The 15,845-nt window shown below is 36.7% G+C and overlaps 1 protein-coding gene across 1 annotated transcript in view; it reads right to left on the reverse strand.

Annotated features, from left to right (window-relative positions):
* Positions 1 to 337: 337 nt before the first annotated feature.
* The window catches only part of VhaAC39-1 (V-type proton ATPase subunit VhaAC39-1), a 104,777-nt gene continuing 89,269 nt past the window's right edge, over positions 338 to 15,845 (reverse strand). The window contains exon 7 of the mRNA XM_089096851.1: positions 338 to 563. Coding sequence (XP_088952977.1) covers positions 402 to 563 — 162 coding nt within the window. The 3' untranslated portion in view covers positions 338 to 401. The remainder of the gene's footprint in view (positions 564 to 15,845) is intronic.

Consider the following 15,845-nt stretch of genomic DNA (forward strand, 5'->3'; position numbering starts at 1 on the left):
CGGCAGTAAATCTTTTCAAGAAAGATCAACAAAGCGACATTGCCATGTAAATTTGGGGGTGGGGATATCTATGATAGATAGTAAAACTCTGAAAGTTTCCATGATAAAAAAGTAGCTCTGTCGAATACGAATCAAGAAAAGAACGGGAAAAATACATTCTTTCCTGTGCAAAGACCTTTATATTTAAATAATAATAAAAAAAAATTGACCGGCCACAACAATAGATTTTCCTACCTTGATCCGAACAGAATACTCACCCGCGTGAAATTCTACTCCTGCCTGGAGTGAACTTGAGAGTAGAAAATATTCCTTATTTATCTAAATTATAACTACACAATTCCCAGACACGTTTATAAAGACAATAACATCAAAGATTTGCGTAAATAATTAAAAACAAAATTTTAAAAAATTGGAATGTAATAGTCAATGCGGGCCCTGTGCTTTTGTGCAACACATTCCGAAATCCAAACTATGTTACGGCACTCCTGTTCCTTCAGTTTCAAATATGCAAAGAAGACGCCAAAATGAAATTGCTGCATGAAAGCATTCACATTTAGCTGCACCTAAAAAAAACATGGACTTCATGTGTCCCCGATAGTACACAACAAACTAATTTAAAGAACTACACTAAAATTTATTTAATTGCAAAAATTTGCATTACAAGACATTTTAAACTCATGAAGTGCTTCTCATATATAATGAGAAAGAAAGGGAAATATTAATACATTTTTACAAAGATCTTTACTATTATTTTATACTTTTTTTTTTTACAAAAGCAGTTGTCTTCCAATTTCTTTCCTAAAAGAAGAGCTAGGTTACAGAAACTCCGTCTTTACGTTTATAATAAGGCCATTTTAAGAATAGTATATTATCGATCTTAAACGGAATATCTAATTCTGTCAGGTGTTTGGATTTTCATCATGGATTAACCAGCCTAAACACGGCCGTTTCGTTAATTGTTTGTACTCAACTATCAATTCCGTTGGATGTTAACCCTTTAAGCTTATTCGTCTAGACAGGATTAAGAACACCTTCATACAAAAGGGCGTTGGATATATATATATATATATATATATATATATATATATATATATATATATATATATATATATATATATATATATATATATATATATATATATATATATATATATATATATATATATATATATATATATATATATATATATATATATATATATATATATATATATATATATATATATATATATATATATATATATATATATATATATATATATATATTTGTGTGTATCAAATGTCATGGATCATCAGATTGGTAAACTTCTACACAAATTAAAAATTTTCAAAAGACAGAAAGCTTTATTGAATATAAATTTACATTACTAAATATGAATTTACATATTTCAAAATTTTTGTTCCATAGAACAGTTAGTAATTGTAGTCACAAAATGGGACTCTAACAATTATAACGATTAGAAGAATCGCAAAGTACAAATGCAAGAAACAGTTGATGTTTGATATTCGCGATTCATCCACCTCTGGCTGGTGCGGTTGCGCAACTAGTTGCGCGTGCAGACACCTGCATAGTAGTTTCCATAATATATGACCATCCCGATTAAATTCAATACATTTGATATAAACTTTTACGGGTATCACCTTTCTATATTATAAATTACATATTATATAATAATGATCAAATCAACAAATCTCATCCAGCAATACGAATTTAAAATAAACTTATTTCTAATCATTTGAATAATTCATACTTTATCCCTTATCGTCAAAAGCAATTTGCTTCAAATTTCGAATTTTCTTTTGTTCTGTTTATTGGTAGCGCGGGGCCCTTTCAAATACGGGGCCGATTGGACTCAATCGCCCTTTATCACGCCCTGTTAAGATTAGTCCGAAGTACCTTCCTTCTCAATTGTTGATTAAATTTTTTTTTTTTAAATGCTTATATGCAGTAAAATTTGCATATCTTGGCATAAAAATGGAGTTTTCTTAGGGCTAACCTAACCTTGTCAAAGAAAAAGAAAGAAACTTCGGACTGTGTGCCTCTTGTGTGCGAAAACTGTGTGAGATGTGCTGAATCAAATCATTTACAATTAATTGACAATTTTGAAAGATGAATAAACAACTATTATGGCAACATCATCACTGTAAAAAAAGAAACGAAAAAAGCCGCCTGTGAAGCTGAGTCAATAAAAGAAAACGTTGACAAAGTGTTATGGATATTTAGATATTCAGACTTCGTATATTACAATATGTATTAATTAAGAATAATGGGTTCCAGCAGCCCTAGAGTAAAATAAAACCTATCTAACCGTCTATTCATCTAATCCAACATCGCAATAGCAACCGAAAATGCAGAAAAGACAAGTTTGAAAATAAGATGTAAGTTTAGGGGATATAATGAAATCAGTTATCCAAGGAAATGCCAAGAATTCTGATCAAATCGTGTATTATGTCAAATCACTGCGAAACGTATATGAAATGAATAAACTTTTCATGCTAATTTTAACCTTCTAAACATGTGACATTCATTGTATTAAGAAATTATTAGAACAAGAAAATTCACATGAATAAAAAAGGAAACAACATCCTCAAAGACAGTTGTGATTATGAGAAATTAAGAAATTATTAGAACAAGAAAATTCACATGAATAAAAAAAGGAAACAACATCCTCAAAGACAGTTGTGATTTTGTAAAATATTCTACTAGTAAATCCAACATGTCTGAGAGCGCTGGAACGGAGATTTCACCCTTCATTCTACAAAAACATAAAAAAAATGTGTACCAGGTGAAGGATAGTAATTGATGCATTCTTTTTCCCCCATAACAAAACAGATCATATTGATCCGTGCCATATAAACTAGAAAGAAAAATCATTAGAACAGAGATTTCGAGTTCTGGCACAACTTTAAGTAACAATATAGGTTTTAAAACTTGGTAAAGCAGCCAAAAATTTTGATTTTCCAAAAAAATCCTGGAGATTTTAGATTAAATACATAAATTATCTCTGAGAGACCAAAAACATCTAGCAACCTTATGAACAAACTGATGCATAAAAAAAACTGGAGAACAGGGCTCGGAATGATTCCTGCTCATTAGAAAAGGGACTACGACTTGTCAAGGGACTCATAGGGGTGAAAAAATGGACCAATAGGGACCAAAGTGGGAAGGAATTTTGAATGCCATTCATGGTCAAAACCTTCCTTTGCTCATGAATCAGAAGCGGTTGCCAAGCCACCCTAGGAATCATCCTATTCATGAGCCTCGGAAGGAACTCATTTTCCCTGGAGATGGGTAGTTGTATTCATTTTTCCTTTTTCTTTTTATTCAAACTTTTGGTTATGTTTATCTAAAACAAAAATAGAAACCAGCTTCAAGGCTAGTAATAGATAAAAGCAATCCATAAGACTTCAGCTTGCAAGCTAATTCATTCACTTTTTTGAGAGATTAGTCAACTTGCTTATCAGGTCCAACTTCCTCTTTTTTATGTCCTTTTCTACCCGCTCTCTTTCACCTGTTTCGTTCTTTTCGTTTTCTCGCGTTTTCATGGCACTCTCTAGTAGGGGATTGACCAAGGCAATATCCACGGAATCATTTGAAGCCACCGCTCCCTGAAAACAATCGGTGGCCTCTTTCAAGAGGACTTCAACAATTACTCGTTTTTGTTTTCACAGGCCCGCTTTTCTTGCAATGACTCCTCAAGTCAATATAGCTCCCTTTTTTTGCTAAAGATGCCAATTAGGTTCAGCTCCCTTTCTTCTCTTGGCCTTGAATGCTTTGTTCAGCAGCTTGTTCTGTTGCCTTGTTCTCCACATAGTCTTGGTATATTGAACAGGTCGACCTAGCCAAAGTCAACAATTCTTTTAGAATAGAAAACCTTTCTGGTTTGCCCCCATATGTGTTCAATTCGTCAATCACACACAGCTTCAAATTCAGAACTCTTTCTGGCATGGGGGATCTGTCCAATGGAAGAATTCTTCCTGAGAGCCAAAAACCCCTCTCTACGTCAGTACTGGTGTGCGACAATGTCAACGCAGCTTTTACAAGTTTCGAAAAAAGCATACACTTTTGCTCATCAAAAGCATCGATCATTGAGAAGATTTGATCCCAGTAATGGTCGAAGTGTGATGGTGTTGATTCTACTGAGTTCTCGGCTTGCAGCAATATCCACTCACTTCAGACTTCTTGCTCTTTTCCTTTCCGTGGGATCCGGGCACCTAAGCGCTTCGACAAGGCTATTATAAGAGATGGGGCACTTCTTGATCAACTGTTCGGCAGCTGCCTTGAAATGCCTTCGCGCCCTTTTATGGAACCCTTGTATTTCTGCCAAGGTTAGCTTCTGAGTATCTAACGCAAGCTCAACCTGCTCACCTGCAATAGTGTCCTGCAAATAGTTGTCTAAGCTCTCAAGCAAACTGGTAGAGATTTCATCAGCAGACATGATAATGTTGGGTTTCAGAAGCCTCGCAAAAACAGAAAGAAGTAAGCTTCAGCTCGGCTTCGTGAATAATCACGAATTCGAGTTCTGCAAGCATATCTTTCCTTTTTAGGTAGCTTACGATCTTGAGGTACTTCGCTGATGACGCAACATTCTTCAAATGTTTCTTCGATGGCGCGTAATGCAAAAAATACTCCAAGAGTGCCGGTCACTGATCAATCGCTCAACAAACAGCAGGGCCCAACGTCAGCCACCTTGTTGGTACGTACTGAACGATACTATTTTATCGGAAGCCTTTCTTTTCCTGGCATTCTTAAAAAATCCTCACATCATTCAGGCCAGCTAATGAAAAAAATTTACTCAGGATGACAACAAAGTCGGATGGCTTCACGTCAAATTCCTGGAGCCCTTTCATTTCATGGGATATTACGCGTTCCAATGTTCCCAAGCTCTTTTGAAGACCTTTTCTTCTTCAATCAGGGGTCGGCTGCAACGAGATGCGCAAAAAAGTGACTTTAGTGCCCTTTTCCATTCAGAAAAAGTGACAAAAAGAGACTACTCAGAGGCACAGGGACTGCACAGGTCCTAGTCACTACTTTTTTCTTATTTTGCCTCCAGGAGTCTTCCAGTTTGGCTGTAGATGACAAGGGTAAAACCCTAATATTTCATTCATTTGTTGTTGTTTTTATTACATTCATTATAAGAAGCAAATAGGAAAGTAACAAAAATAACAAGACTGTACTACTACAGTACAACTTCAAACATCATGGTTACCTAATAAAGGGAAAATCCCGGCCCAAAATAACCAAGAGTAAAAATATGCTTAAACAAACTCTTTTTCCTGATTAAAATCCAATACTATTCAGAATAGAATCCGATTCAAGAGTGGTAACTGTTACCCATATCCCACAAAACCGTGTTTAGGAACTACGAAAACAAGCTTTCTGAATTTCCGGAAGAGCCTGGAATCCCTCGAAAATGGGTTTGATTAAAAAATAGTACGATTGATAATCCAAGGCTAAGAAATTGGAAATACGGGTTTGCAGCCCCCGCCCCTCTACCAAGCTCCAAAGTTACCTTTGAAATAAGCATACAATTTATTCTACAATTTAAAAAATTCTCTTCGTCCATAAAACTCTTTCTTAAAAGACAGTTTTCTAATTTTCAGCAACTGAACGCTAACGGTTCTGGAGGGCAAAAGTACGGGGAGGGGGGGGGGGATGTCATTGGCAAAAAATAAAAAAAATTGATAAGATAGTGTATCTTTCGTCCATTTTACGACTGAAGAATTTTGGGGTCAATAAAAAGTTTAAAAACATATTTTTATTTGTTTTATGTCGCGAAGTGTATTTTTCACTATATTCACTTCTTTGATGCACATTCAGAAAAGCAAATAATATTGAAAAACAAAATTAGCATTTTATTATGCCGCGAACAGGCAAACTTTCTGAGCTTATCATTTTCTTTTTTTACTCTCTTTTTGGTGGTCTAGACTTACAGATTTCTTTCAAAATTTGGTGGAGGGCCCTTACACTTCTTCTAAGCGAGGACCTTAAGCTCCGGACGGCTTAATTGGGGCAAGGGAAGACAAACTTTCAAAAAGTTTGGACCCATATAATTTTAGAACCCACATAATTTTATCCTAGTTTTCCCAAACGAATTTAGGACCCATATAATTTTAGAACCCACATAATTTTATCCTATAGTTTTACCAAATGAATTTAGGACCCATATAATTTTATTAGCTTGACATGGCGACGGTTCTACATCGATTTCAGTTCATAGAATATATTAAATCAAATAGAGGAAAACAAATACGACTTATTTGACAAAGTGAGGACATTTCAACAAAAAAACTGATACTGCGTGACTGAGAATCTATAAGTTGAGACTTAACTATAAGGGTTTGTTGTGATTGATTTGAAGGGTGAAGACCTAACAGGAGGGAGAAGGATCACCCCACCCCAAGGATTCGCCAGTACAACTAATAAGGGTAAAGGGCACGATCAATCGCTTGTAGTGAAAAATAAATGCATAGCTTATGCAATATTAACCTGTAAACATTTAAAGAAGTTGCTTTGGAATGTTAAATTATTTCTTTTTTTCATACTCCTGTGTCATATTACCATTACTAATTTTCAACAGGTAACATTCTGTTATCCAACAAGTTTTAACATTACCTTTTAGCTCACTGAAATAAGCAATAAGTAAATCCAATTTTGAAACGGCAAAAAAAAGTGACTTTAGTGACAATTTCAAAGAAAAAGTGACAGGCTAAAATAAAAGCTACAAAAAGTGAGTTTAGTGACAGCGGCCGACCCCTGTCCAATGCATTCATTTGCGACCATACCTTTTTGTTGATATTAGGACCATTGCTAACTATCTTAATTAATCTTTCAAGAGGTAAATTCTCGCTCTAAATGCATGACATCAGCTTTTATACAATTTTCTCACCAGTTGCATAACAATTGAAATGCGTCACCAGATGGTGGCTCACAACTTGATCTCTTAAAAAGGATCAAAAGCATAATCTAATCTGCAGCTCTTTTTTTCCTTCAGTTTTTGTCGTTTTGTCGTATTCAAGACCAAAATGTACTTCACCTATCGAGCAGTTCGTGGTAACGAACTGTAAGTAAGGAGCGACCCGGGTCAATGGTAACCGAAACTCTAAAATCTTTTTGATACCAATAGATACATCAAAAGTATCAGATTTTAATGCTGATTTCAAATATATAAGTTTCATCAAGTTAGAAAATTTGGCTGATTTTCGAAAAAAGGGGGTAAGACCCCCTAAAAGATATAGAACCTTAATGAAAATCACACCATCATATTCAGCGTAAAGAGAACCCAACTGTAGAGGTTTCAAGCACCTATCTACAAAAATATGGAATTTTGCATTTTTTTGCCAGAAGAAAAATCACGGATGCGTGTTTATTTATTTATTTTTTTTTCCAGGGGTGATCGTATCGACCCAGTGGTCCTAGAATATCGTGGGAGGGCTCAGTGGAACCGAAATTAAAAGTTCTAGTGCCCTTTTTAAGTGACAAGAAAATGGAGGGCAACTAGGCCCCCTCTCACGCTCATTTTTTCCCCAAAGTCCCCCGATAAAAATTTTTAGATAGCCATTTTGTTTAGCATGGTCGAAAATATGATAACTATGTCTTTTAGGATGACTTAATCCCCCGAAGTCCCCGGGGGGAGGGCTGAAAGTTATGAACTTTACCCAATGTTAACATATAGTTTTGGTTATTGGGAAGTATACATACGTTTTCAGGGGGGATTTTTTTCGGTAGGTGGGGGGGTCAGGGGTTATATGGGAGGATCTTTCCATGAAGGAAGTTTTCATGGGGAAGGGACATTGTTATGAAGGGGGCGTCGGATTTCCCATCATTATTAAAGAAAAAGATAAGAAATTAAATAAAAAAAAGTTTATCAACTGAAAGTAATGAGCAACATCAAAACTTAAAACGAACAGAAAATATTACGTAAATGATTGGGTTCACCCCTTATTCAATACCTCACTCTTTAAGCCAAAGATTTTTAATACTTTCATATGAGCTATTTATTCTAATTAACAGCCTTTGTGATTAAGGGGTCATTTTTAAAGAATTGGAACAAAATTCGAACTTTAGCTTAAAGAGCAAGATATTGACTAGGGGGCGAACCCCCTAATATACGTATTAAAAATATATGAATATAAAAGTTCGATACGTAAGTTAATTCGTCAGTTACTTATATCTATTACTAATAAAAATGTTCCTAAATAAAATTAAAATTAATTAAGTTTCGAGAAAGCCATTTAACCAAATAAAAGTAAAATTAATATACAAATTTTGTTGTAATTATTCATGTACGGTGAGCCAAAATCAAAACCTGCATTAATTCAAAAACATTCAAAAATTAAATAAAAAAAAAAACAAGTTTTTTTAAATGAAAGTAAGGAACGACGTTGAAACTTAAAACGAACAGAAATTATTCCGTATATGAAGGGGGCTGTCCCCTCCTCAATGCCTCGCTCTTTACTCTAAAGTTTGACTTTATCACAACTCTATTTTTTTAAACAATAAAAAACTTTAGCGTAAAGAGCGAGGCGTTGAGGAGGGAACAGCCCCTTTCATAAGTAGAAAAGGGGGTACCAGTCGTGACATGACACCATATATGGGCATAGCCTCCCTAGGGAGAAGGATTGCATAATCGAAGTGGGTCAATGACCTAAATTTCCAAAGGTCGATTAATTTGATGTTGTTGTTTTGGCCAAGTGTATGCTCGAGGCAAATGTCAAGATGTTTCCATGAATTAGGAAACAGTTAGATCACGTGTTTCCTTCTCAGCCAATCAGCAAGTCGGATACATCTCCTTTCTCAACCAATCAGAGCCTCGCTTACATATGGTTTTCCCGTTACATAACAATTCACCTTTGAGATTTCGTATATAACGGACATGCATTGTGATTAAATTATCAGAAATTATTGTGACACAGTTGAAAGAACAAGAATGGATACTATTGATGAGCTTGAAAACTTGACAGCCACAATTTGCAATGTAAGTTCTGTTTTAGTACATTTTCATTTTCACAATAAAATTATTTTCCATGATCACCCTCCACTATACCTAAGTCCCCCTCCCACAATACAAACATCACTATGCAATCTTTATGCTCGCTAGAAAAAATAAAATATGTTTTTTACCCTCAAAACCTAATCCCTCCTTCATTGTTTTACAACGATATTTCTCGCAATAGAAATAATTCTCTTTTCGATAAATTTTGGCTTTTCTCTATTGTGAATTAAAGTGTCCACTGACTTCTGTCAATTTTTAGGCATTAGGCCGCTCTGTTTTGACATAATGAGTTTGTCCCCCTTTTCCTGTGTGTTTACGAACGCGGCGCCAAGTCAAAGGAACTGTTTCTCCGTTAAATTAAAACACATTTTCAGACAATTGCAATAATTAAGCGTAGTCCTATACAATCTCTATTTTGGAGAAGTGAAACGGATTATTTTCAAAGAGATTGGAGACCAATCTGCTGCATGGGGTGATATCTTTCGCGAGGGGAGGGGGTATTTTCCATGTCTTTTCTCCGGGATATTTTCCGTGGGGATTATTTTCCTCGGGCTGTATTTTCTGAGGGTGGGGATAAAGACCAGCTATCAAAAAATGATAAGGAAAGATAAAAAAATACCGCTAATACTTTAAATGCGTCAAACGAGGCATGCTCAATGCAGATTAAAACCAGAAAAGAACAGAGACGCCTAAAAATAAGAAAAAAAAGGACTTGCAACTAATCATAGGCAGAGCGCTAGTGCTGCCTAAGTAAAGAACGATGTGGGCACAATATATTGTTTTTTGGTTTTTTCTTCATTGCCGTGCACTTCGTATAGAAGGAGTCGTCACAGAAAATTTGAAAAGGGCTCATTTGATTGGAAATTAAAGTGGCTAGTGTCCATTCCCAGGAGGGGGCGTGAAAACTATGGTTTTTAACTTTGATATGCAAGACTAGAAGGAAAAGTCTTTAGAAGTTGCATGAAGCTTATATTATGTGTAAATTGAATAGCATTTTAACCTATGTTTGCAAAATTTAGGCCTATAGGCCGCTGGGTTAACGATCTTTTTTTATCTAATTTAAAGCCTATAGACTGGAACATTTAATTTTTTTTCTAAATAGTAAAAATAGAAACATTAATTTCTATCCTAAGACAAACTATGGTTTTTAACTTTGATATGCAATGCTAGAAAGAAAAGCCTTCAGCAGTTGCATGAAGTTTATATTATGCGACTAGTATATTTCTCGCGAAATTTTTCTTTTTGCTTTGCTGAAAAAGGGTGGTGGAGGGGGCTTCTTAGTGATAAATGCTTTTCTAGATAAAATTATGGTTTGTGGGGGCGGGGATACTAATTTTCCTTCTGTAAAAAAAGGGAGAAATTATTTTCCATACTAACTTTTTTCTCTTCTTTTAAGACAAATTGTGAGGAATGTGTGCCCGCTCCATCTAAGAAAACAAGAGATGACGAGGTAGCCCCCGTGAGACTATCCACTATTAAGTATGTTGGCCCTTACACGACCCCAAAACAAGTGTTGACTGCCCAAGTTTCATCTGTGCAGGCTGCAATGCAACCAGGTCGAAAATTAAAGAGCGAGTGGGCAGCTGCTTTCCATGGACCTTTAATACCTGTCCCGTCTACACAAGAGTATGATTTTACTGCACCGTCTATCCTCCAACACGCGCTACCCGGGCCATCTGGCACTCAAGTGCAGCCAGGATTTGCAAATGTGAGCATTTTTACCTCTGCTTATAGAAATATATATATCTCTTTCTTCCAATGTTGTTTTCAGTCCTTTCTTTTTCACTATTTTTCAAAAATGTGTAAAAGTATCTCTCGGAGATATTTAAAAAATTTTATTTTCTATATAGGACTACACCCCTTGTTTTAAATTTCTCAGCTCCCCCCTCCCTCGGAGATATCTAAATATAATTTTTTTTTGCAAAGAAACCGCTCTTTTTCTAGTCTTTCCAATTTTCTATGTTCCCTCTATTGTAGGTATCTTCGCTATTTTCAACCTTATAATAATATTTTAAGCTAATTTTCTAGTTTACTGCTAATGCTCACCATTTGAAACTCAAAATGCTATTTTTCTCCGTGAAGAATATTAGTTTTAATTTTTGGCATACGTGTTCCGCACAAGCATATAAATAGATCTGTTTCACCCTTTTCCTGTTTTGTTCTATTATTAGCGGTTAGTGGTTAGGCCAAATCTAGTCTTTTAATGCTTTTTACGTAATTCTGTTGTTTGAGCACGAAAATAGTGGAATTCTTTGCAAAATTAGTGATCGATATTTAGGACATTTAAATTATATGTAAGAGCGAAACAAGTTATACCCCCCAAAAATAATATTTGATATTTATGACGTTGCTGAAAAGGGGGGAGGGGGGGGGTTGTTTTTTTCTCCATCAAATTAAAACGGTTTCATGCAGACAATTGCAATAATTAACTAACCTAACCGAGAATTCAGCTAAGAAAAAGATAGCTTTTTGCGCTACGGCGCAGGCCGGGAAGCGCCGCGGGAAGCGCTACGGGAAGCGCCGCGGGAAGCGCCGCGATGGCCTCTAATCAAAAAAAAAACAAAAAAAAAGTAGGGCTGATTTGAACACTGAAAATAAGCTATTTTTTGAACAAAATCAAATTATAACTTCTATGTAATGTGTTTTAGATTGTAAATATCGTATATTAGGTTGGAAATCGGAACTTTCAGAATATCAGTGGAGTGGGGAACAGTAAATTAACCAAATGCTACTATGTGCATACTGCTGCTACTACTACTACTACTACTAAGCGCTGACTTTAAATAATATGTAAATAATAATCCAAATTTTAAACAATAGGGATGATTTGAACACTTTGAAAATAAGCTATTTTTCATTTATAGATTGGACCATTGGTCCCATATTCATTGTCACTGTCCTCATCAGTTGGAGAAGGAGAGGACCTCTCCAAAAATTCAATGGAAATACCGTCGTTTAAAATTGTTGAGTTTTTAGTTTATTTTTTTAATGTAGCTTATATCGCAGTTGAGCAGGGGGACTTACCTTTGCTAAGTCCAAACACACTACAGCTTTTGGATGATTTTACAAATGAATTAACTGGGAACCCTCCTCCTCTTCCTCCTCCTCCTCTAGCCTCTGATACCCCAACGAATCCACTTCAAACAACTGAAGTGGAGCATTCACATACCCCAAATATTGAACAAAGTGGGGGAGGGGGAGTTGATAATATACAAGAGGGGGAGGAGGGTAATGTCCAATTTATAACTTTTCCAGACTTTCAGCTGTCAAATTCGATATTAAATAATATAGTTGTCTACACTGTGACTTTTGGGGACCTTTTTAATTCACTTATGGGGGGAAATTTTGTGTTTGACCCCGTAGAAATTGTGCATGAATATGTAGATAAAATTCGTGCACTGCTGGAGAACCAAATTCAATTGTGGGGAGGGGGGAGGGAATCAATTAAGGTTTCAACTGTTTTAAAGGTGTTCTATTTAAATGAGGGGAAAAGCAAAGTTTACCACCATTATATACATTCCGAGATGCGTTTGATCTATCCGAATTTAGAAAATTTTGAGGGTGCCTTTTCCGAGTGGATAGGTCAAATTATTGCGCATCTTTAGAACTTTAACGAAAATGGGAGCGGCTCTGTAGTTCTTTATGTTGAAAATTTAAGTGTGAATATTTGTAAATTTAAGAAAGATTTTATTTTAAGAGGCGGGGCTGGGGGAGGAAGGGCAATAGTTTTAAAATATAATCCAGATCTAGAAGGATGCCAAGGCATACAGCAGATCTTTTTTGAAACAGATGATAAAAGCATCAAGTACGCTTTCCTCATATCAGCATTCGATCCTCAAGCACGTGACGCTATCAAGGCGAATTTAGACGATTGGACTGTACACGGGATGGAAGGGTCTAATTTTTCCATTGTAGATTTCACTTGTTTAGAGGGAAAATACCCAGTAACGCTAAGATCTATTGATATTTTTGAAAGGGCTAATGCCCATTTAAATATCGGCGTTACTGTGGTTCAGTATGAAACTGAATTTGAAGATGGGGTTCGTTCTAAAAGAAGGGGTGGTATTCCCAGTAAGGGGCCCGTCAACTGATTTGGTCGAACACTGGGTTTGGTTGTTGTACACACCATGATCTAGTGACCTTGCCAATCCAATTAGTCAATTTAATCCTATTACAGACATCAGTAGAGTTCTGGGGGGTGGTAGGGATCTAGGGGTACGTTTCTACTGTCCAACATGCCCGTCACAATTCCGTAGTGATCATATGAAGCACTGTACGATGAAGCATATGAAGCACTGCGGGATCATATGAAGCACTGTAGACGGCATGGCTATCAGACAGTGGAAACGGTTTCAGGGGATAGGTCCAGCTTACGCTTTAAAAATTTTCAAAACACCCTCCTCCAGTGCAACAAAATATCTTTAGACTGTGAAGCTAAGCTGGTGGAGGTGAACGACCCCCGATTTCCAAACCGAATCAAAGAACACCAGGCTATTGCAGTGTCCTTTAATAATGCGAAAAAAGACACTTTTAACGCTATGCAGTTGTCAGAAATAATAGAAACATTGAATGAAGAGGACGAGTTCATAATCAAGCCACTGACTAAACTAATTGGTACGGCTAATGGTGCATTTTCTAGTTTGAATAATAAACATTATCCTTTGGTGTTGTCTGCGGAGGATCGTCTCGCTACTAAAGATAAAAAAATATGTCGGGTTTGTACGGGAGAGTTTGAAAAGGTGGATAAAGAAACTAAATGGAAAAGAGGCGGGGGGAGGGGGAAAGTCAGAGATCATAATCACTTGGGGCAGGAAATATCAGCTGGGGGAAGTAATTTAATAAGGGTAGCGCATCAATCGTGTATCTCAAATGTTAGCCAACAGTTTTTTATCCCATTTTTTATCCATTACTCAAATTATGATTTTAAATTTATTTTACCGGAACTGGCACATACGTACAAGGAGGGAAGAGGAATGGATAGTCCATGGGTAAAAAATTCATTTACCTTTAAGATTATTCCCAAATCTGCCAAGAAGTTGTTGCTTCTCGAGCTGAAATGGCAGGTAGTAAATAATGGGCATACGTGTTGGAATAAAATCAGGTTTTTAGATTCTTTTAGTTTTTTCCCAAGGCATTGAGTCAATTGATTCAATTGCAGAAAATAGACAATTTTGATAGCTTTCCCTTGCTTAAACAGCACTTTCCAGACAGTGAAATGTATGACCTGTTGACCTGCAAAGGTGTATACGCATACGACTATTACTGTTCTGGCGCTCGCTTAAGCGAGGTGAATCTACCTCCAATTGAAGCTTTTTATAATTCACTCACCAGTAGTGAATGAACAGCCGAGGAGTATGAGATTGCCAAGAAGTTGTGGGCTAAGGGGAATTGTAAAAACGGGTGGGATTATTGTAGACTGTACTTGGGCAGTGACGTTTTAACTCTGTTGGATATAGTCTGTAAGAACACAGACCAAATCTATTCAGAGTTCGGGTTAGATATAGGCTACTATTTTTCCACACCATATTTGGTGATGGGTTTGATTTTAAAAATTAGTAGGGAGGAAATAGGCCTATTCACCGATGTAGATCAGCACCTTTTTGTACAGCGTTCAATGAGGGTAGGGTATGTTTTTCATGGGGACCGCGTCTTGTGACCGCGAGAATCCTTGAGAGTTCCCCGACATTACCACCGTCGAGGACAATGGGCCACAAGGAAGGTTCTTTGAAATTGACGGTCACATTCCGCTGGCGCTTCACGATTCAGTCAGAGATTTTGTTTTTCCCTGTATCAATCGGTCCGTGAGCAAGGACTCACTGAGCCCCTACAATCGATCATTGGTCGAGGATATGGGGATGCACTGGACTCCTTCTAAGCAAAAACTGATTGCTGATTTGGACCCTAAGGAGAATATCGTTGTTCACCATGTGCTTTTGCACTGGATGGTGAGCAATGGTTTCAAGATCACCAGAATACATAGGGTCCTGCAGTTCAATCAGCGACCATATTTAAAGACATTTATCGACACTTTTGTCGATAAACGCTCTAGGACAAACTCCAGAGTAGAGAAGGAAATGTACAAACTGATTCTAAATTCAGCGTTTGGCAAAATGTGTGAAAGCGTACGTAATAGATCTCGCTGCGATGTCGTGACTGATCCTCTAGAGTGTGCACGAATTATTGCCGATCCCAATTTTACATCGTTCACGAGCATAGAGGCTGGCATGGTTCTTCTACACAGGCGAAAGCGAAATGTGGTACTGAACAAGAATATAGAGGGCGGCAGTTCAGTATTAGAAATTTCCAAAAAGCTCATGTTGTCGTTTTTTTACAATGTGTGCAAGGTGCAATGACCCCCGGAGGGGGAGGTTCAAGTTTTCTATGGGGATAAAGACTATCTGTAGTTAAAGGTAAATTTAACCGACGATTTATTGGATGATCTAGAAAATGGGGAAAATATCAGCTCGCGGATGGATTTCACCAACTGGAATCCGTCCCTCTACCCCGAGTTGGTGAAACGTCAAGCCCTCAACCAACTACTAATGTTAAAATCAGAGACGGGGAGTAATTTGATATCCAGGGGGGTGTTCCCGGGTCCCAAAGTTTATTGCGTTAAAACTCATAATGGGGATGAAAAGAAGGCGTGTAAAGGGGTGCCTACACATTTTGTAAAGAGCAATTGCAACATGAGCGTGTACAGAGACTGTGTAAAAAGTAACCTAGTGCAGAGAGCAAAGAAACTTGCATGTTGGTCTTAACAGCATAAAAATTATGGTGTAAGAGTGGAAAAAAAATGCACTTTCATGTACTTTTAACAAAGCCTATTTTCTTACGACAGCCTTAAGTTTC

The sequence above is a fragment of the Artemia sp. Qi Xiang Cuo genome, chromosome 11 (assembly GCF_049724085.1).
Source record: "Artemia sp. Qi Xiang Cuo chromosome 11, ASM4972408v1, whole genome shotgun sequence".
Taxonomy (NCBI): Eukaryota; Metazoa; Arthropoda; class Branchiopoda; order Anostraca; family Artemiidae; genus Artemia; species Artemia sp. Qi Xiang Cuo.